This window comes from Leptosomus discolor, chromosome 17 (assembly GCF_034619465.1).
Source record: "Leptosomus discolor isolate bLepDis1 chromosome 17, bLepDis1.hap2, whole genome shotgun sequence".
NCBI classification, from domain to species: Eukaryota; Metazoa; Chordata; class Aves; order Leptosomiformes; family Leptosomidae; genus Leptosomus; species Leptosomus discolor.
In genome coordinates, this window is record NC_141407.1 from 4,122,176 (window position 1) to 4,145,603 (window position 23,428).

The window sequence follows — 23,428 nt, forward strand, 5'->3', positions numbered from 1 at the left end:
GCCTGTTGAACAGTCTGCGTTCCTTTTAACCCCTTCTGCTCCACCACAGCTCCCTCATCCCCAAGCAAACGCAGAGACCCCAACCCAAGCCAAGACCTATATGCTGGCCCCTGCTGGGGACCAGGGGACCTTCCTCTGATGCCACCACTCAGCAGGCACCTGGCCCTTCACCGGATTGGAGAAATTGCCTCTTATCAGCACTATCCTTCCCACATAAACCACAGCTTTTACATCCACAGGACAGACATGTAATTCATAGTATTCACCAACAACATGGATCTTGCTCCAGTTCTGAAGTTTGCTGCTCAGGAACTCAGCAAAACCCACGCGGACAGTGGTCACCTTTCCTAACTCTCTCATCATTGTAGCAAGGTGACGAGCATGAAAGTGTATGAGCTCCTCTTTTACCTTTTTCCCCAGTTTTCCAAAAGAGGAAGAAACAAGACGACATGCTGAACAGGCAGCATCTTGCAAGCCTGCAGAGCTGCAGCTACGCTCCGGCACGGCTCAGAGCAGAGCCTGGGGCTCCCATACCACAGGCAGCCACGTGCTCTCTGCGGTGTTTCATACGAGGAGGTGGGACATTTCACACAGAGAGAAAGAGGAAGGAAGAACATGAAAATTTCGCCAAGTGTGTGGTCACTGGGAGGAAGGAATAGGATTGATGAACTTTTCAGCTTTGATGATTTTGGTAAAACCATAAACCACGTGCCTCATGCTTCAGGAATTCAGAGGTGGAATTGATTCTTTGCTGTCTGAAGTCCCATTTTTGCAACCCACCAAGGATCTCTGACTAGTCCTATTTGTTTTAGAGCTTCTTCTGAAGCCACCACCTGTGGCTGCCTCAAACTCTGCATAACACAGTTGTAGGATGCTGACAGCATCTATGTCTCCAGAGGTGTTCTGGAGCTAAAGATGAGCTTAAACTACACTTTCTCACTTGCATCACACCTGTACTTTCTTATGATCATCTAATGATTTCCCAGAGTGCAAACTCCTCATCAAAATGAAGGAAGATGCCACACACAGCCCAGCAGCAATTTCACCAAGCATATGACTTCCAAGAACAATGATTTGCCCAGCAGCAGGTCAGGAAGGACCAGCCTCCTGTCGGATACTGGCCCCTCTCAGCATACAGTGCAGGACCATGCTCTGGTCTCAGGTACCACATACCAGACATACTGGTAATGCAGAACTTGCAGCACTAAATTCTTCCGAAAAATAACGCTGGAAAGGAATTCTCTGGTAGCAATACCATTTCTCTCTCCCTTATATACACATATATACACATTCTTTGTCCACCTTAGCTATCTTTCTTAGGGACCATCCTTTATCAGGCGTTTGCTCCATGCCCAGCAGAACTTCAGCTGCAGCCTTGAAACTCTGCTGGCTCACATGTAGTTGTGATAATACCCAAGCCAAATTTTTGTGATCTCCTATGTTTAAACAAAGTCTTGTACCCACACTAGCCACAAAGGAAGCCAGCAGAGCTCACCCATCCCCTCTGCTCACGCAGGGCTGGGACTCACCACTGTCACCGCTACACACTTGCCTGCAAAGCAGTCGGGGAGGTTTGCATCCTATGGGCACCTCCCTGCCACATACGCAAGGGCTGGAGTTTGCACAGCTGTATTTTCATGGCTTCACACCAGCTATGAGCTCCGTTTCACTTTTGGATGGAGAAGGGACATTGCCACATCCAACACTGGGAACCTGCGTCCCAGGGGAGGCTGCAGAGCAGGAGCTCCAGAGCCCAGACCTGCACGAGCAGCACATCACACAGAAAGCACCTCCCGTCTACAGTCGGGAACTCATCCCTCCAGCAGGATATCCAAGTCATCCCCACGTGTGTTTTACAATTTGGAGATAATGAACTAACGGTAAGATTAAGCTTAAAACAAAAACATTGAGACCTTTGCACAAAGACATCTCAACTCCTTTTTCTAATGCATTTAGCTGCTTTTAAAGTGTCACTTTTTGCATTGGAAACCAAACCAAACCAACAAACAAAATGTCCTTGTTATTTTCTGTGAAAGGAAAAGAGGCAAGCAGGTGGCCTTGACTGCACGAGTCTCTTACCACACTGTTATGTGACTAAACCGAACATTTACACAGGTCTGAAAAATTGTTTGCAATGGGCATGTAGTCAGCAGAGCTACCAGATGTCGTTCTCCTAATATTTGCTATATTACATCACTGGATACTGCTTGAAAATCAACCTGTGCCAAGTTTTCAGAGGCCTCAGCTCACTTTCTATATGTGCCTCTGCAGCTCTGGTGAGCTGGCTCTTGGATGGGGCTTGGACTCAGGTGCACAGAAACCTCTTGTGCCCAGGCCATGTGTGCAGACAGGCTGCTGTTTGTGCAAGCCACCTCGCAGGCCCAAGAGCTATTTATGCAATTACTGCATCAGCAGCGAGCGCTTCCCTGCTGCATCCCATCATGTGCTGTCAGGTATGGTTAGGGAAAAAAATAAATTAAAAAAAAAAAAATCAAGAAACCCCCCAAACTGCAAGTACAGGTTGGTGTTCAGATGAGAAAATACAAAGTACTTCACCAAAGTCTATTTACTCATGTGCTGACATACGGGGAGGCTACATTTAAAACATTTAAAACTTTCTTGGCTCCCTCCACCCATGGTGAGCACCGCCGTCCCCCCTCCACACCACCCAGTGCCTTCCAGTTTCAGATTTAAGTGCTTTAACCAGGTCACTGGGGTGAGATGCTGCTTCACTGAGGTGAGTGAAGGGAGGAGGGAAGAGAAGGACTATGAAGAATCACATCAAGACCCAGCCCCTGGAGACCTGTTTGCGATGCACATCCCTACATCAAGCTGTCAGCTCCCAGCATTCAGCCTCACTGGGGTTTATTTGCTCCAAAGGAGGAATTCATTCTGCACTCAACTAATGTAACCCCAAAGTGCTTTAAAACAATATTCCTCTAACAGAAATATTACGACAGCCATTATTTTCCTATTTAGAGTTAAACTATGCAAATACAAAAGGTAACTTTATTTTAAACTAACTACTATCGACACAAAAATCAGATACCAAATATTCTCCTCCACCATATGGTGAATTTAATTTTACTTTTTGCTGCTCTTGAAGGGGACACCCTCATCGGCAAACACCAGCTTGTAGAGCAACATGATGAAGAAACTGGAAAACATTTTCCTCTAAATCCTCTTGCTTAATGATGGTTAAGAAAGCTCGTTTAATAAGATATTTAGATTTCTATTTAAATTTCTAGAAAATTCTGCTTTCTAGAGAAGTAAATATTGCAATGACCTACTGAAAAAAGTATGTTATTTCTGAATTATTCCCAAGTATTACATTCTTGAAAGTATTCCTAGTTGTCCGTGACTTACCATGGGGCTCCATTTTTCCCCACCCATCCCACCAGCATCTGTAATGATCGGGACAGGTCTGTGTTTGCTGCTATAGCCACATAAATCCAAAGCAACTCAAAGGAAGAAAATAGATTTGCTCCACCTTGTATCCTCCATGCCACGATACAACCTGTTCAGACCATCTCCGACTTCAGTCCTACTTTACAGAGCCTGGAACTTCAGATCCCACTCAGGACAGGCGCACCTGGCCTGCACCACCATTAACAGCGCTCTCTTTCATGAGATATACAAGTCGTCAAATTACAGAGAGCAGAGAGCTCCGTAGCAGTGGCCAACTTTCACTGGATTCCCTTAGCAGCTGCAGCCTAACGGGCTTTGAAGCGAGCAGACACATCAGACACAGACCCACCATCTCCTCCAGAGTCACCACAAATTTATGGAGCGATTACTGTCAATTCGTCTGTTGGGCGCACGGTGCTCTGAGGCTCCCCAGGCTTCCAAGACAGGCTTTGCACGTTTGATCTCTTTGGACAAATAGGTCTATATGCAACTCCACATGCATCCAGGCAACTTTTAAATGTCAGCTTTGCTACACGGCATGAAGATACCTCCTGCTTACAGGCTCACCTTCTCTGAAGCATCCCAAAGCTGCCACTGCCACTACACTCTGGTGGTTATTTCTTTGCAGGGAAACTCAGAGCTGAGGCGGGCACAGGTTTGCAGGTGGTACCAAATCCTGAAATGGCCAAGCCACTCTGCAGCCCTCCTGCATGAGCAGACCCAGGGTAAGGGCTCCAAACAGGGCTGCAGGTGGGAGCTGCTCTTCTCCAAAAGCCAAAAATGCCAAAGTCACTTTGCACAAAGTTTTTTCCTCCCTCTGCTTTGTCATCTCCCACGGATGCCATGGGCAGTGAGGATCTCCAGCAGCAAATACCCTGCTGTGCACTGCCCTGGTTTATAAAGCTCTTCCAGGGTAGAGGCTCCACCACCCTGTGCTCCCAGCAGGTCTTTTTGGTCCTCAAGAACTTAATTTGGCTATGTGTAACACAGAGAAGAAATGAAGACATATTATCATTCTCCCACCACCAGGACAGTAGCTCGGTGCTGCTGCTGCTGAGCCTCATGCTGAATAGACCCTTGGACCTGCTGCAGAACCATGCTCTCTCCTGCAGCCCCACCAGGATGCCCAGCGCAGGGCACTACATGTTGCTGGTGCGAGTCAGAGCGCTGGTCCTCAGCCCAAATGGCAACACTGCAGGTCTCAATGCTCCTCTGAAGACAACCTTTTTGATGCTGAGGCACCTTATAGGAGCACGCTTTGGAGTCCTGCCATCCCTGTGCTCGTGCTGTAGGATGCATGCAGATATATCAGAAGGTCCAACAGCTGCTGAAGGCGACCAAGAACATCCTCTTTAACCCCCAGTGCCACTGCAATGCCACCACAGAAGATAAACAGTGTCCAGGACACCAACACAGCTTTGGCTGGATCTAGCCACTGAACTCTGATGCATAGCTGCACCCATTCCACTTCATCCCTAGGGAGAGATCGCATTTTCTAGCTGAAACTGAAGTGACTCATGAACATGGTGTCCTGCACACACAGGGCAGTTGTTGCTGAGCATCTCACAGATGTGCTGCAGCACAGCAGGAGCTTCAGGCCAGTTTCCCCCAGCCAAGGAGCCAGCCCAGGCACCCTTTAATTCCATGGCAGTGTGGATTAACTGGACATTGCTACAGGAATAGATGTAGAGGTATCTTAAGCATTCATCAACCTTAAAAAGGTTAATTCATTAGCCTTTCTGCTGCAGAAACAAGCCCTGCCTTCATTTACACCTCCGCAGACTCACCGGCTCAGAGGACGTTTCAGAGGTGTAACCTGGGCAAATTTTATCAATGAATTCAAATCTTGAGCTAAATCAGAAGAAGGAATGGATTTACCCTAATCCCCTCGAAACATTCATCAGCATCACCTGCCAGCTCAGCAGGAATTAATCTCTTCTTAATCTCTCAAAAACAGTGGAGTATATGGGGAAGAGGCTGGGCACACTGCAATGGTGGATCTTTCTCTTTTTTTTTTTTTTCTTTTAAATAATTCCAGCTGCCAAATCACATTAAGCAGCATTCGGAAATTCATTAAGATCTTTGCTAATATCACTTTCCACTTATCCAACAACCAGTTGCCACCAAGAGAGAGTGCACACTTCAGAGGGCCCACGCTTTTTGGCACAGGAGAAGAGGTACCCATCCAGCACCTCTGCAGGAACACAGGATCTCCATGAAGATGCTCCAGCAGCTCGAATCCCATCAGCTGGCTGGCAGCGAGTGCGAGGACCGCACAGGCAGGCTTTGCCCTGGACCATGGGCAGCGATGGGACGGAGATGCAGCAAGCTACTTTTTGGTGCTAGCACAGAACCACACACGTAGCACCCACCAACGCTGCTGCAAACCCAACAGCACAAACACAGACACCGGTGCCAAAAAAACAAGCTTTGCTGTGCAGGTACCACGCTTACAAACAGCTTAAAGCCCAGCCCCAAGCGAGGGTGTTTTCATGCCTCCCAATAAAACTACCAGCAACAACGGCAATATGGCTCAGATGGCTGTGGATGCCATGGCCAGTGGCATCCCACCCCCGGTGGCTGCTGAGCCAAGGGCACCCCCGGCACAATGTGCCTGATGGCAGCGGAGTCAGTGCAGGGGTGAAGCCGATCCGGCGCATTTAGGAGCACCCGGATCAGAGCGTTAGTGTGTGATTCTAGGTTTACATAACACCACCAAACGATTTTGGCAGAAACAATTGGTATTAGCAAGGAAAAGGAAGCATCAGGAACAGCCGGCGGAGCAAAGAGACACCTCTCGCAGCAGCCCCCAGGCTAAAAAGAAAATAAATAACAAATGCAACAGAAGCAACACTTGGACAGCAGGGAGGAAGAAGGGAAACCTCCGCGAGTGGAAATGAAACCTGAATCGCAGCCGAGATGAGCAGGGAATTGAGCTTTCCTTTTTCACCTCCTTCCCACCCCCGTCGGACTAAGCTCTCTGCTTTATTCAGGCACTCCAGTCAAGGCTGCGCCACTCACACACAGCGAAGGGAAAGCCGTCTCGTGCAGGGCTCCAAGCTGTGAGGTCTGAGCAGCTCCTGCCGAGCCGCCTCCGGCCCCGCAGGCGCTAATTGCAGAGCTCAGCGATGCCTGGCCAAGGACCCAAGGCACGGATCGCGTCAGCTAACCACCCCGTGGAGCCCGGCTCCGCTGCTGCACTGGGCAAAGCACCGACAGCAACAGGCATCATGCTCGGAAATGTTCAATTGCACGAACTTCATGTCATTTTTAAGCCAACTGGATGTTGCTGGGTTAGTAGTATTAGAGGCCATGTTTATCCCCAAACAAATACAGCAGAAACCTCAAGGAAAGCTGGATCTCCTGCTTGGCCTCTCCAGTGGCTCCAGCTCTGGCCAAAGGGATGAGGCCACCAGTTTCAGGTGGCCCAGCTAGCCCCCGTCCTTCTGTACATGCCATACTGCCACTGGGAGCAGCCGTGATGTGTATGCCCACACTCAGAGAGCAGGACGGCAACCACCAGCCCTATTTCACAGCATCTGAAGACATCTGGTCCCTTGATACTCTGGCCTGGTGACCTAGTGATGGGAAAAGACATAGCAGCTCTTCAGAAACCTCTGGGTCCCCCAGCCTTCTTGCTATAACTGCGCTAAGCAAGGAGGCAGCCTGCTCTCGAGACCTTTTTTTGCCAAGTAGAGGATCTCTTCCAAGCTGGCACCATCCCCATGCTCATGGTACAATGACAGTGACACAAGCTAAAGCCCCAGATGCAGCAGTGCACTCTTCCTGCCTCTGAAATACCCAAGATTCCAACTCTGGGGGCAAATGAGAAGCCCCAGCTGAGCTTCAGAACATTGTAAGACAATTCCACAAGACAGGAGAATGTTGAAATCCACAATTCTCAGACAATTAACTTAGAGCAATGTTTTCCTGCAAATGGAAACTGAATCTATGGCTTCACATGCAGCTCGTGGAAGACACCTCTGGATAGAAGGACTTAAAATGAACCAAATTTGGTCCAAATCAGAAATAAGATTCCATTATAAGCTTGGATTTGCCCATTATATGAGCATCCTATTTTGATAATGACTATCACATCTTTACATTTAGATCCTGCCTATATTCCCTGAAATTCAGTACTCGGTCTCTTATAGAGGAGGACCTTATAGAGGACCCAAGAGTTATACTTGAAACAGGACACGTTCTTCTCTTATCACACTGGGCTACTGTGCAGCACCTCACGTTCAGGAACTCAGCCCTTAGACACTACCAACAGCAAAGTGAAACCAGGCTTTCAGTCCAGCTGGACACAGCAGGAACATTAAAAAGGGACTCGGTGTGACTCCAGCACAGCCCACAGCTTCTGAGCGGGGAAGTCGCATGCGTGGGGTGGCATCCCACTGCCACGCAAGGCACAGGAAGGTGCAAGAGTGGGAGAAACAGATGACAATTTTGTATGAGGCTGCCCTTGTTTCCAGCTCTTCACTAATTTCCTCTCACACTTGCACACTGTGACCTTTCTAGCCAAAAAATAAAATAAATGAAACCCTGCACTCTAACAGGAATAGTAACACTCGCAGGTAAGGGATGCCGGAGACAGCTCTGGAGACTGCAATCTGGATCCCTGCTCCTACAGGATATGTTTCTAAATCTCAGTCAATACCACATGTTTTCCAAGGAATGAGACATTTCACATTTTATTAATTCTAACTAAAGCCCTTTTTATTACAAACTTCCTATTTAGCATTTGATTGCAGCCGTCACCACTGAGACTCTCACTGTATCAGAGCAGAAAATCCACGGCTTGTAGTTGGTGCAGGCTGTATATTGATATTTTTCTCTCCTGCCACCTCAAATCCCAGAAGGTGCTGTTGGAATCATTTTAAATACACTTGCAGAGGTCCCTTCCAGCCTAAGCTATTTTATGATTTTAAACATGTATTTGTTTCATTTGTGCTCTCACACAATTTTGGTCCCCCACTTCCACAGACGACTGAAGTTACATGTTGTTATTCCTACCAGGGTTTGGCCTCCCCCAAAAGAAGGTCACTACACGCCAACCACCCTACTTAAAGGGCTGTAACTTTATGAAGCTAAAGAGACTATTTCGTTAATATTTTTCCCCTTTTCAAAGCCCAACTCTTAAGTGGAAAAACTGATTTAATATAGTTTCATAAAACCTACACTCTGATTTAAATGAAATAGTTAAATACTCCCCATGTACTGTTTGGCACAGCCCTGACAGAACTATCTGGTTTGCAAACAGACACCTACCCACAATTAATTTGCCACCTTGACACAGAAATGCAGGCTGACAATTAATTAAAAAACACATGCCACTCGTCTTCAGTTCACTTTATGACCTGCAGTCTTTCCTCCTAGGCAGCCTCTTTATCTTAAGGCAGGGGGGAACCTGAACAAAACTACCACCTAATAATGAAAACATGAGTCTGGTTTTCTTGGCATCTAATAGATGTTGTTCTCAGCTTTAACAGATTTATCAGGTTTAAAACCACCATGTCGCCAACATCTGTCTGGGGTAGAGGAGACCAGACCATAATTCCCATGCAGGTTCCTAAACATACAGAGGGAAGCCTGCGTGACCTCAGTGTCTGGCTGCAGGGTTAGATCCATGGCGCTTGGTGGAAGATTTTTCTTCAAGGGCTGTTTGATCTTCAATCAACAATGCTTATCAGTGGTAAAGTCTGCCAGCCAACCCCAAAAGTTTGATATTTTTAACAGCACATTCTTCTCCTTTGAATGCCGTTTAGAGACAAGATAACGCATCAGGGGAAAAGCTGCCTCCCTGGGTTTAACGCGGACAAACAGTGCAGGATCCTATCAAGGGAATACATATTTCCCAGTGCTACAGCAAGCCCCAGCTTCTGTGGTTCCTGTTTCCCCTCCACCCCAGTATTTCTGTTTTTCCTTTTTCAGATGACATCCAAATGCTTTTGTGTGCCCATTGCATAAGCTGGGGCAAACCAAGATAATTCAATTAAGTGTTTCCATACAAAACTGCCTCTAAAGTTTTCATAAATTCAATTTCCATGCTGTCAGATTTACTTTCCTTTTCACTAAGGACCTTGGGGCACACTGCCCCTCTTCTGACACTAGGGACTAGAAACCTAATTCCCTAAAAATACATCATTCTTCCACGGGAGGCATGCTGTGCTGAGATGGGTCACTGTATAAATACCCACTGTTCAAAGAAGCACCCATGAAAAATGAGAAACATGGAATAGACCTAAACTGTTATTTTTTGACAGAGAAAAAAATTGTACCTTTATTTTAGGGTTCAGTAACCGCAAGTGATGAAACAAAAAGTCTTTCAATTCAGAGCTAGCAAGCAGCGTCAGCCAGGGAGACCCGAAGCCCACGACCACCTCTGCGGGTGCAGCAGTGCTGGACTTGGACACGCCGACCTTCGGCAGCCCACACAGTCCTGCCCTCGGCTGCAGCACCCCAAAGGTCCCCAGAGCCCTGGCAGCTGACCCAGCCATCAGCTTTTGGGGGAGGAAGGAGCCCAGCCTGCGCACCGGTAGGAACAGGACTGAGGCCAGTGACCCACACAGACAGCGAGCTGCTGCGAGACCAGCACCACACGAGGCCAAGCTCTCCGTCACCACCTGCCTCATCTCCTCCCCTACACAGGGTTATCCTTCACATTCAAACTGTTGCATTTGAGAGTTTTCAAATGGCTTAATGACTCCCAATGAGCCATACAGGTCTACCGTCTTCCCATGGAGAGGGAGGAGATGCTCAGGGAATAAACTGCTGGGTAAATTAGGCTGGAAAAGTGAAATTTTTTCATAGGTATAAACATGGAGACCCACGTCTTGGGAAGAGAGAAGCCTTTCAGGGTGCCCCAGGCTCTGCTTGCACCTCTCCAGGGACCCAGGTCTCCTGCAATGGATGCTCAATACTCAGGATAGCTCGAAAAATAACCCCCAAATGCCTGGGGTACCCCAAAACGCCTCACTGATTCTGGAGATGGAGACCTAGGCCAGTTCCTGCAGAGGATAAACGGCAGAGCTGCCACAGAGCCTTGATCTCCCAACTCCAACCACAGGCAAGCACAGGCTCCACCCTGCAAGCAGGAGAAGATAAAGATGATGAAGAGGAAGACGACGGTCTTCTCCAAAGCCAAGAGAAGAGGAGATGCACAGCACACAGGCAGACAGCCGGGGAGAAAGGGGACGGAGCCTCCCTGACGAGTCCAAACGGGAATGGAAACTCTGAGTCATCAGTAGGTTTTGTGAGAAGAAAAACCTGCTAATGTGATCCAGCTAATCCAATAAAAAAAAGCCTCCTCACCGCTGTCGAGGTGGAACAGGATCCACAGGGCACGGGGGAAAATACAACCTGGGTGGCAGAGAGGACCGTGGCACATCACCAGAGGCGAGGGTGGCACGTCCCAGACAGCTGGTGCTTGCTCCTCCCTCTCCCCCAAGCACTGTGGCTGCCTGTTTTGGAGCAAGGGCTGCCCCAGCCCTTCTCCGCAGGGCTGGTGGCTTCAGCTGCACGGAAGTGAAGATGCACGGGCAGGAGAGGCTCAGGGCAGAGCCACAGCAGGTTTTACCACCCATCCCCCTTGGGAACAGGTCCCAGTACTGTCACCCCCCTTTTCTAGCTCCTGCTAAGTTATGAGATCCTTAGAAACACAGAAAAAAAAATAAAAGCACCATGAGAGCAAGAGGCCAAGTCCTTAAACCAACAGGAAAAAAAAAATTAAAATATCTACATTTTAAACACTCGTGCAATCCAGCCTCTAAATGTCCAAGGCTATAATTAGAGGTCAAGAAACAGCCTCAGACCAAGAGTCACCTGATTTCTGCAGATAAGGTTCCTCAGAAGCCGTGCACGGCAACCAGCATAAACCGATGCTCAAACGATCATTCTGTAATAACAATTACTGGTCCAGGGCCCTAAAGTAACACTTACCTAACAGTCACATTCGCCACAGAGCTGAACTGAAATCGCACAGTCGTCAGGAAGAGATTTAATTATATCTGCAGAGGTCAAGCAATCTATGCAAAAGATTACGGCTGCGAAGAGATGTTCTGTGGCATAATGCAAAGATTTTGCCTGCAGGCGACGCAGCAGCCAATGCCATTTTTCAAAGAAGAAATGGCATCCATCAGAACAAAACCTCCAGAGGGAAACAATGGGGGCGGGGCAGGGGGGGATGTAGATGATTAAAATATTTAAATCTGGTCATATACGTGCAAAACCAGGCAATTTAACACTGTTTTCAATCACTTTTTTTTTTTTTTTCTTTTTTTAAGAGTGGTCTGATCAGTGCTGTTTCAGAAAGTTTGGTTGTGAGATTTCTCCCCCCTGCAGCTGAACTGTGCATCCTTAAGTCTAAGCTTTAATTATATGAAAATGCGTGTGTAAAATCGTGAGGGTGGAACATTAGAGCTCAATCCTCCAATTAGGAGTTAATGGTATCAAAGCTGGAATCACGCTAACACTTTATCCTGACTTTAGAAATGCAGAATAAAATATAAAGAAGAGGCAGAGAAGGTGGTACACAACAGTTTCAGACAGAAGCCTTGCACTCACTGGATGGAAAATAGTCAAGGAAAACACATTAGCAGCACAATAACTTATTTTTAATGTAGAGCTGTTAGGAAAACGCAATTATATGCTTCATTTATACTGAAAGATATAACCCAACTTATGGTAAAAGCATTTAGAGCTCATTTTGTAAAAAAAAACAAAACAGATGAGCACAAAGGTAATAAGGAAAAATTGTGCACCTATTGGGGACAACGCTCCCCTCCAGCATGCTCCAGCTCAGCCAGCCCACACCTCCCGCTCCTCGCATGGGGGAGTGGAGAGATTCAAAATGAAGGTAGAATGAAAATAGAGATTCCTCTTCAAATGCTGTAAAAACACCACAAAGGTGACAACAACCACCAGGAAAGGAGCTAGCAGCGCCCGTTCTGACAACCAGCAAAAAGCAGGGCCCTGAAAGAGCTCTGCAAGGGCTGCAGGTGCTCTCCCCACCGCCCCGCAGCGAGCGGCAGCCATGCCCTACGCAAGCTATAGGATGTGCCGGTCCGTTACAAGCAAAATACAATTTATCAACAGAATATTTTCTCCATTATGGATGCAAAAACTGGTCCTGGTGCCTGTTGCAAGCTCAGACATACAGAGCACATCCAGAGCTGTTCGTGGATTTACCCCGGTTGTGGCAGTGTGACACGCAATAGGCTTCGGACCACTGATTTAGAGGACAATGGTTCAAATACCAAATAAATCAGAGAAATTGGCAACATTTTGATCTTGAATTTTGGTCCCTTGACATCTCTGCTACAGGGACTTTCATGGATCAGGTCCTTGACAAGGTTATTCAGAACCAGCCCCAACACACACGTTGCTCTATACAAGTCAGGCCCATCTTCAAAATATCTCCATTGTTCCAAAAATGGCCAGATTAAAGCCTTCCCTCTGCGCATACAGAGAGAGCAACGATTTCTATGAATGGATGGACATTCATTATTTAGTTCCCAATCCCTGACTTAAAGCCCAAGGCAAAATGGAGCTTCAAACGCTTTCTGCTGTGCAACCCATCAAAGATTGCTCTGGAGAACGCAGGGTCGTCCCACTGAGTGGCTCAAATGCTTTTCAGAAGAAGCCCTTGCCCATATTCAGGGCCTAAAAAAAATTCCGCATTTGCAAATCACCAGGAGCTGCCTGCCAAATGAGAATAAAACAGGCCCCAAATTAAAAATTTGCTGGACTTTGTTCCCCATCCAAAATCCTCCATCTCCAAAGAAAGATTTATGCTACTTCAAAACAGAGTTGGCTTAGAAAGTAGAAAGGAAAAGAATGTATTTTATCTTCCAGAATGGCAAAGCAGTTCTGGAACGACGAAAAAGGGACCATGTTTATCACTGCAATGTACAATTTATGGTAAAAGTCAAAACAAAACAGTATGTTCCACAGAAACGCATTCGCTACATCGACCCGGGCTCATACCAGCAGCTCAGATACCATTTCTGAAGGGTTCTTAAAAGAAGAAGAGAGCATTAGTTACAGACTAATACTCATCTCATGACTAGCAGATTTTAATTATCCATAATTGACTATGGTGTATTGGCAAAATAGTTTTTGTCAATTTTTGTCAATTTATCAGCCTAAAAGGCAAGACACAGGGTGTGTTTGGAGATGCAGAGCCACAAAGCCCTATTAGGAAGATTTAGGCCAAGTTTTGATGGTGCTGTTCTGTTGAATCCTACAGAAACGCTACAGGGTTAACAGGGCTCCTCAGCTCGTGTCTCCCATTAACTGCCAGAGATGCTGGAGGCGCCCAAGGACCACGGGCACTCCCAGTGTCACAGCAGCGTGCTTGCTCCTCGAGGATTAGGTATTCCCAGGCTGGGTTGTCCTCCTCCCCATCAATCATTGCCCTAAGTGGAAATTAGGCATCGTGCTAACCAAGTCTGATCACTGAAACACCAGAAGCAACTAAGACGAATTTATATTCAAATTTATTTCTGCAGGAAGAATAGAGAGATGTTAATTCACTCCCCAAAGATGCCCCCAGGGAGTTGGGAGCACGATCACTCCTCGTGCATCACAGCACAGCATCACTGCTTCCACTGCGTGAAAGAGCACCGCAGTACTGTGCTCAGGCAGGATTCCTGCCGTACACCTCCCTTGCAAAAACAATTTTGCCTGGGCTAAGAAGGAAAAACCCTCTCCCATACTCTGTGGACACAAACAATTTAAGATCTGGGAAAATCCTTCCCAGATTTATGTATCAACCAGCACACCAGATCCTGTCACTAAAGCTCTGCTAAGAGCAGAACAAGCCCCTGTGTTACTGAACTCTATGGCTTTTTCCATGGTTTACTTGCTGTGAAATACAGATGCAAAGAGTCTCTCTAGAGTTTAAGTGGGAAAAAACCCTCAAATTTTCAGAAAACAACTGGAGGGACATGAAAATATCCCACACCGCAGACCAAGAATCCCCTTACATGTTGCAGGAACGTGCTGCCTCTCCCCCATAACACCATCACAACACCCAGGCAGCAGGGAGACACCGTGAAAACTCCACTTCCCCAGCAAAGGAGCAGGAGAGGGGTCTGCAGCAGGTACCAGTGTCCCAGGAAAAAGGCCAGAGGGGACAGGAAAAGGGGTTTAGACCCAGATTTAAAAGAGGAATCCAAAACGGAGGTAGGTGCTCTCTTCAGCGGGGCTCAGGTGGCCGATGACAGAGATGGGTGTCACAGTTTGGATGAGGGCTCCTTGCAGAGCTGGTGCCACTTTCAGTTGAACCTCCCCAGTCCCTCGGGGCTGCTGTGCAGACACAACCTAAGGCACAAAAGATGTTTCTTCTGTGCAGTCCCAGTGATGGACCAGGCCCTGGATCCGGCCCATGGGAAAGAGGCGAGGGGCCGGCACCCTGGCATGGGAAATACTTGTCACGGTGTGCCCTAGGGAGGCTGCTGGGTGCCTCTGGGAAGGGAGTCACTCCTTATTGCCTCTGCACCTTGGGCTGAGCCCAATGCAACCCTAAAAATCCTGCCGAGGAGCACCAGTCCTCCAGGCTGCGAGGGGCAGCTCCCTGGGCACCGGGAAGTTTGGGGCTGGCTCCACTTCCCAGCTGCCACAGCAAGCTGCTCCATACAGGATCACCTGTGATGGGGACTAGTTTATGTGGGGAGCCCTTTTTTCCCCTGCTTTGATGCTAGCCCAGCACGCCCAATGCACAAAAACTCCTCACCAAATACAGTCAGCAGAGGGGAAGGCTCCTTCTCACTCTACTCACCAGGGCGTGAGGGACCCTGTTCTCCCCCCATGGCTGTCCAGCCCCTTGCTCCCCCACACCAGACCCTCCCAGGGAAAACAGGGATGCTTTGGAAGTGGTTAAAGGGTGCAAATATCCCCCTTCCTGGGGAGGCCTCGGCTGAACGTACGCTCCCACTTCATTATCCCTCTAAACATCCCTTGTCCTTTTAAAAATGGAAATGCTGATACGCGATAGGCACCTCTGTAGCTGCAAAGAGAAACTGTGGCTTACTGCAGCGCACAAGCGAGATCGGAGACCTCACGGTAACAATATCGTGTTCAGTAAGTGCACAAAACAATTACATTAACATTTCAGGATGCTCTGGGCTAAAGCGCATCTCCCCGGCAAGCTCGCTGGCGATGGGTGCGCGGGCAGAGCTCTGCCGTGCTCTCAGCGAGTTATTTATACACAGTGACACTGCACACTCTTTCCTGGCTTCTCTGCCTCCCCGCTAAATAAATAAATAAATGAAGCAGCCCTTTGGGGGGGGTGGGGTGGGGGGGGTGGGGAAGAAAAAGCTGAACCTGAACAAAACAAGCCCTTTAAATCGAAGGGCTTTAAAGCCCCTCCATAAACTCGGCAAAGCAGGAGGACAGCAAAAATCCTGTAAGTGCTGCTGCCCAGATCATTCCTAGAGATGGATTTCATCCGGGATACCTGCCTGTGATAGTGGAAGAGCTTCTGATTTTTCCAGTCCACCCTACCCTCCTCTGCAGCTTTTTAAAGTGGAAATGTTTTGAGGCAGACACTGTCTTAGCCCGGCTCTGGGCTGAGCCACCAGCATCGGACAGGAGTGGTGGGGCTGGGACCAGTGTGAGTTTTTGGAGTTTCCCAGAGGGTCCCATGCAGCTCCAAGTGGGTGTGCTCAGACAGTGCTCTCCACAGCGGGCACGAGGTAACAGCGCGGCAGTGGCGATCCTCAGCCATACACCACCCCGCACTGGCTGGAGAAGTCCTCCGAAGCAAAGGCAGCAGGCGATACCTCCGCCCGCTCCGGGCCACGTTTTGATGCTGAAGTTATGACCATTATACCTGCATTCAGCCAGGACAACAAAGTCAATCCATTCAATCACTGGCTTCGTTCCAGCAGCCTCATCCCATAGCCAAACGTGCACTGCTGTGCATAAGCAAAAGACATTTGATAACTCAGAAGAGAAAAGAACAAGAAAAAAAGATGCCCTGAATACCAGAAAAGGCTAAGTCACATCCTTTCTTCCTCCCGCTGCCGTAAGGTCCTCCGTAGCAGTGACAACAGCAGCATCTGGTGGCAGTGGTCAGTACCTGGGGTGCTCCTCTCCAGTGTCCCATCCACCCTGGCCAGCACCAAAACGCACCCGCTCATTCTCCCAGGCTGCGCTCGCTGGAAGACCCAGAAGAGGCGGTTTCCTCCCTGTCCGCAGCGTTGCTCAACAGCAAGGACCCGCGGATCAATTGCGACCGCCTAATCCGGACTAATCTCAGGGATTCAGGCCACGGATGATCTGACGACATGGGGCCCCGTGCACCCCAAGGCTTGGGCAGGTGCTGCTGGGGGGACACCGGGACCATGCAGCCCCATGGCAAGGGCCTGCAGTGCTGCGTGCACAACTGAGAGCCCCAGCTCCTGCACGAAGAACTGGAAGGCAAACTAAATTGTGTTCACATCTGACAACTTCTCGGTAAAATGGAGTTCCTAAAGGCAGCAGGATTTGGGGGTTGCCGCAGCTCCCAGCGGCACATGCTTGCCTGAGCCCAGACTTTCAGCTTTTGCACACTTTATCGGCTGACGTTTCAGCAGCACAGATGACCTGCTCCCAGGTGACACGGCTCTCGTTAGTATTTTAAGAGCATATTTAGCCTTTTAAAAGCAACAGCAACAATAATAAAACATTTTGAAACTAGCAGTACATGGATACAGAAGAAATCAGTTTGTTTCCTTTCAGCATAACCAGGCATCTCAGAATAAATGAGAACTATTAGGTTTGCTCCAACTTAATAAAAAGAGATAAATAACCCAAATGACAAAGAACAGTTAAATACATGCATTGAAACATAAAGATTAACGTGCAGCTTCTGGGGAGCCACACGGGTCTCCCTCAGCTTCTTTCTAAAGAGTTTGATCCCAAAGCGTCACAACAGCGAGATGAGCCGAGGGCATCCCGAGCTGCAGTCCCAAGACAGGACAGCGTTTGCTCCCCTGATTAACTTTTTTTTTTTTTTTTCAATGCAATTACCCGAATTGGGCCAGGAGGACGCAGCCAGGGTTAAGTCTCGGAGCTTATCGCAGGGATCCTCTCTCCACCCGAACGGCTCTGCTTCCTCCGGCTTTGTTGCCGAAACACCAGCGCTGTTTACCTACACGCGAGGAAGGCGATACTCGCGGAGAACTCTCTATCCCTGAAGTACAGCATCTACCGCCTTCACACTTCGTCTTCTCTCGCATGAAGGAAATTTCCTACAGCACCTCCGGCGCCCCCAAATACCCACCCCCCCCCCCACCCCCCCCGCGAATCCCTCTCTCGCTACAAAAACAGGGTGCTTCGCCTTGCGGCTGCGGCGATCCGGGAAACGGGGGTGCGGGAGCTCTCGTCGCCGGGCGGTGGGTCCCGGGGCGCAGCCACGCAGCCGCCCCGGGGCCGGGCACCGCATCGCAGCGGGCAGGTGGGGGCCGGAGGCGAGGGACGGAGCCGGAGCCCCCGCCCGGGAGCGACCCCAGCCCAGCGGCTCCGCAGCCTTGCGGAGAAGGTACGAAACAACCAACAAACAGCAACAAAAGTGCCCGACGACAACAACAACAACCAACCCCCACCCCACCCCCCCCCGTACAGCGCTTCGGGCCAAACGCTCCCGTAGGGGAAATCTTAACGAACCCCACCGCTCCGCAGGAACACATAAACAAACGGCCCCGCAGAGCCGCGCTCACCCCACGGCGTTTCTCTCCCGGCTGCGCCCGCTTCCAGCCCGCCCCGCCGAGCAGCGCCCCGGGCTCCGGCTCCTCCCGCCCCGCAGCTCCGCTCGCCCCGCCGGGGAGCGCGCACGGCGGAGCCGGGGCCGGCCCGGGGCCTCGACGGCTCTTCCCGCTCCGCTTCCAGACCACTTTCAAAATTCCCTCCCGCAGCAGCCGGACGCCGCCGGCACTTTTCCTTCCTTCCCCCGCACCGAGGAGAAGTTGCGGGACACGCCGAGCGGAGCCGCCCGGGCAGCCCCGCCGCCCCCCTCCCCCCGCTCCCTCCCGCCGCACCGGTACCTTGTTGCAGTGATAATAATCCAGGGGCCCGAGGCAAGTGGGGTCGGCGCCGGTCAGGGAGCCCACGGCGGTGGGGGCGGAGGGGTAAAACCTAACGTCCATGCCGGGGCTGCGGGCGGCGGCAGGCGGGGGCTCCAGCGGGCATGGACCCGGCTGCGGCGGCGGCGGTGCCTCTGGCGCGGGGGGCGGGGAGAGGGCGGGCGGCGGCGGCGGCAGCGGGGGGGCGGGCGGCGGCCCCCGGCCCGCCCCGCTCCGCACCGCCCCGCGCAGCGCCGGGGCCGCTATTGTTCGCGGCGGGGCCGGGCGGCTGCTTCCCCCCCCCTCCGCCCCGCTCCGGCAGCCGGGGCACCTCGGGGCGGCGGGGCTGGAGCCTCTCCGGCGGCAGCCGGTGAGGGAGGAGAGCGGGACGCCCTCCTCTCCCCCATCCCCAGCCCAGCCGGGGCGGGGGGAAAAGCTGCCACAGCCGCCGAGGGACCGGCAGACCGGGTGCCACACCGGTTCCCGCTCCCTCGGCGGGACCCTGTAGCATCTGCTTTGCCACCCCCACCGAAACACCGTGCCCGGTTTTGCCCTCCTCCCAGCACAGGACGGTGCCAAACAGCCTTGTCCCCCTGCACAGCCCCCGGTGCCCGGCCCCTGGTGCCCACCCCCTGAAGAAGGACACTTTCCATCATGCTGAGCCACCCTAAATACGACCCCCGGCACCCAGACCTCACTTCCGAAAGGCCTGCGTCTCCCCACGGGCTCTCCCACCCAGCCTCTGACACTGGCATTGCCCCCCTGCTCCCCAAGGTATGGAGACCTACAGCCTCCCATCACCCGGCCTCCTACAGCTCTCCGTCTTCACGGACCCCATGTTGGAAGGGCAGCACCCAGCCATGGCCACCCAGCAGCCCTCCCTCCCTGCCAGCCCCCCTCTGACTCCCCACGGGCCGGGGCTTGCAAGGCAGGCTGGCACAGAAAGCCCAAATCCATCGGGAGGGGAGGGAGGATGCTGCGAGGGGGCCAGGCTGAGCCCTGCCCGGTGGTCCTGGGGCGTGCGGGATTAGCCCCCTTCTGCCACGCCACCACAGGCTCCGCGCTCTCCCGCTCCCTTTGCACCTCTCACAGCAGGCCCCTTGGAAAACCAGCCCAGTGGAAGCGAATATTATATATGGAGCGTTTTTGCAGTGTGTTATTCCATTCCCAGATACAGCGGGTTACCGCAACCGATCCATATGCTCACAGACAGCCAGGACGGGGCTGATAGAGTCAGTTTTCTGGCAAATCTCTGATGGAAATGGCCTTTTTTTTAAAAAAAAAAAAACAAACCCATCATGACTACAAAGGCACATTTGCAACATGCACCCTACAGGACTCTGTAGCTGGAAAACTGAGCTAAATAAATGCTGAGTTGGTCCGCAAGCCTCTTTCATTGCAAGAGCATGGCCAGCTCCTGCCAAATTCGGGAGCGGGGAGGCGGGCTGGGGTTTCGAGGGAATGCCAGCTCCAGGAATCAAGTGATTATGTAAAAATCGTAGCTCTCATTTAAATTAAAAACAAGCTTTTAGCCCTTGTGATTGTGGGAAAAATTGATTTGGGGATAAAAATTGATTTGGGCACAAAAAACTACTTCACATTTATTATTATTTTTCAAACCATATGATTTTTCTGGAGAATCAGCATCGATCCTTCTGTGTTTAGCAGTGAAGCAGGTTGGCTTGCAGTTCTCCACGAGGTGAGCTGCTCCGAGGGCTCCCAGTTAAAGGTGGTGTAGAGACGTGTAATATTTTCCGTCACAACTTTGAAGATCTATGTTCAACTGATCTGGGCTCCTCCTGACTTGCACACATCCAGCAAGGGCTGGTTTTCCTCCCTCCCTGTTTTAGCAAATACTGAGCTGACAAGTCAAATTATTAGAGCCTCATTATTTTTGTAAAACCCTCCCAAGTAGAGTGACTAGTATATTATGAAATATAAATAATTAAAACTAAACGAGTTGTCAAAATAATGGAACAAAGTGTATTTTATGATGCATTATTCTGGCTTGTTTATCCACAAAGTTCAGTAATTAGTAAGCAGCCTTTGAGTCATTAGTATGAATTAGCAAGGTTTTACTGTATTATTATCTTTATTAATTATCATAATTATTATATTTCATATATTGTGGAGTCATTGCTAGCAGCTTTACAGTTAAGGCTGAATTGGCTTTTTCACTTAAAGCAGGATTTAATTCTGTTGTTTCTTGCAAAAATTAACACATTTTGTCACTAAATTTGCAGCGTCTCCCCAGCAGATACAACCCAATTTCTTTTCAGTGCCTGAGACACTACAACAGTCCCATTCAAACCATTTTAAAAGCTCGTCTTTCCCAAATGAAGCTCCGTTTTCTTAGTGCCTCCTCACATCCACGGAGCACAAGATTTACAACAATCAGCCCTGTCAAACTTTGCACATTCATCTGCCTTCGTTAGACCTCAGACAGAGACTGATCTGAAAAACCCGTCGTCACGAAGTGTTATTGCTATTAATATCCATAAATGCTTTTTTTTTTTTTTGGTGATATATGCCAAGGGAAGCTGGCAGAGGAAACACTGTTCATCAAACAAATGTTCCTCCAGCTCACGTCGTGTCTTCAGTGTTTCTACTCGTTAGACTGTCAGAAGAAGATAACCTGTGGAGCTGAGCATCGGTCGGCTTCCCGGCACCACCCCTGACCAGGGCCTGGAGAACGATGTGTCGTGAGGCGACTCCAGCCTCCGCGATGCTCTGCCCCTGCGGTGGCAGCTCCCGCTGGGCCGGGGACACCTGCCCGGGCTCGCCATGTGTTCAGGAAGCCTCCAACTTGTACCTGCTGTTAAATCCTTCTTCAGCCTGTTTTTACCCACATTTCAACGTCTTTTGGCCCTCGTGGCAGTTTGGTACCTGCCCTATGGAGCAAGCGGGGCTCTCCCAGGAGATGCAGATTTGTCTGAACTCCCGCTTTCCTCTAGCACTTTGGTGTCCCTCTCTACATAGGATCCACAGCACAACCTCTTCCCACCAAAGCAGAGGCATTAACGGTGCAGGGCTTTTTCCTGGTAGGTGTAGGACACGCAGTGCACCCCACCTGAGCAGCATGGGCTTGCCAGGCCGCCCTGAGGGGACTGCCAGCGCTGAACAAGTTTTTGGTGAGGATGACTGCATCTCCTGAGCTCCACACCAGACGGTGTGTGCGCACAGCAGACGTGCTCCTGCCACGTCACCTGTACCGGGATTGCACCAGACCTTAGGAAGGGGCAAGGTGCCCTCATGCCCCTCTCTTTTGGATCTCTGTTGTCTAAATGGAGGGAGCTGAATGAAATCAGGGACCTACTAGGTTTTCCCCAAGTGGGGAAATTTCCTGGGCATGGGTTTGAATGCAGGTGTCTAAATTCTACCCAGACCCCACTTTTTGGTATCTGTCCTGTCTCTGAGTCTTTCCCAGCAGGTCAGAGAGAAAGCATCCTCTGTTTTTTCAGAGCTGGTGATAGCAGAAAGAAGGCTGAGCATCCCTGGATGCTCTGCAGGAGCCGTTGGAGCAGGGGGACGTTGAGCCTCACGAGGACAACATGCTTGTTCTCCCGTAGTGATGCCCACATCGGACAGGTCTTACCTGCCAGCCCCAGAGACGCAGCTCACTTTACATTGGATGTCACCAACGGAGCAGGCAGCATCCCAACAGTGCGAAGAACTGCAGGCATCAGCCCCGGCCCGTGCGCCCCTTATGGGCACCAACACGACCTGTAGGAATAAGTCAGGTCAGTCAGACCTCAAAGGACCATCCTTGGGGGATCTCTCACTGCAAGGGTGATCTAGGGCAGAGGGGATATAAAGGACAAGCCTCCAGGCAGGTGGAACATACTCACTCCCCAACACCACATATGCCTCCTGCAGGCACAGATCTGCCTGTGGGACTGGGGCAGAGGCTTTTCCCCTCCATGCTGTGACTATTCCTCTGGGGCTAGCTCAGCTCCAGCAAAGCTGGGTGGTGTCCTCCGTAGGGAGAGCCAGGTGCCAAAGGGACAGGGAGAGGTGGTGCAGACCCTCGGCAGAGAAGCAGCTTTCGCTTGGCCCAGTGCATCAGCCATCGATCAGAAAAACACCCCCTGGATCCCCAAATAGAGGACCAAGGAAAAACTGAGTCAAGACCTTGTGTTTTGGCCAAGCATCAAAAGGCGAGAGGGATGGTCCAGGATGGCTGAAGGAACAGCAAAGCCCGTGACACCACCCGAGCCACAGCATTCACAGCAGAGCCAAGCCAAGCAGGGCTGAAAAGGTGCTGTTCTTTTTGTTCTTTTCACAACTGACTCCTCACAAAACCAGAATGTTTGTAGTTGCTTTGGCTGGGTCGCTGAAAGAGGAGCTCCAAACATGACAAGTCACATTTCATGCCTAACATTAGCCCTGGAACAGAAACAGCAGAGTGTGATTATCTCAGCAATCCCATTTAAGCCACACAGACTCCTCACAAAGAGGAGAAAACTCTACAATGAGTATTTCTAAATATTAGAATAAACCTGAACAATCATAATTTCAAAGGCACATTTTAGAAGCAGGAAAAAATGTCTATCTATCAGTTTCATTTTTTGTTTTAAAGTAGTCCTCCTCCTCTCAACATACCATCTAAAATGCCTGCTGAAATTATTTTTAAAATAATTTAGCACAATGCAGTTTGTTACTTTAAAACACTGATATAATTTTTCCACCGTATTATGCAGCTATATTTTGACATTTCAGTCTTATCCCCAGTTTGTGCCTGAGAACTATTTAATTCAGAGCTACACTCCACGTTCCTGCTAGGAAGTGTATAGATCTCTAAATATTCAGGAGTTTAATTGGTCATAAAAATGCTGAAAAAATGGATAAAACCAATTGCCGATAAACACAATGCAAATGTGTACATTAAAATGCAATGAAATTGGATTAATTAAATCCACATTGCATCTGGATATACATGTAATGCAAAACAAAATTGAATGCAGCTCAAG

At 49.9% G+C, this 23,428-nt stretch overlaps 1 protein-coding gene across 1 annotated transcript in view; it reads right to left on the reverse strand.

The window, feature by feature from the left end:
- TOX2 (TOX high mobility group box family member 2) overlaps positions 1-18,542 on the reverse strand; it is a 153,832-nt gene extending 135,290 nt beyond the window's left edge. Inside the window, exon 1 of the mRNA XM_086474834.1 lies at positions 18,441-18,542. Within this exon, the coding sequence (XP_086330960.1) occupies positions 18,441-18,542 (102 nt within the window). The remainder of the gene's footprint in view (positions 1-18,440) is intronic.
- Positions 18,543-23,428: the final 4,886 nt, after the last annotated feature.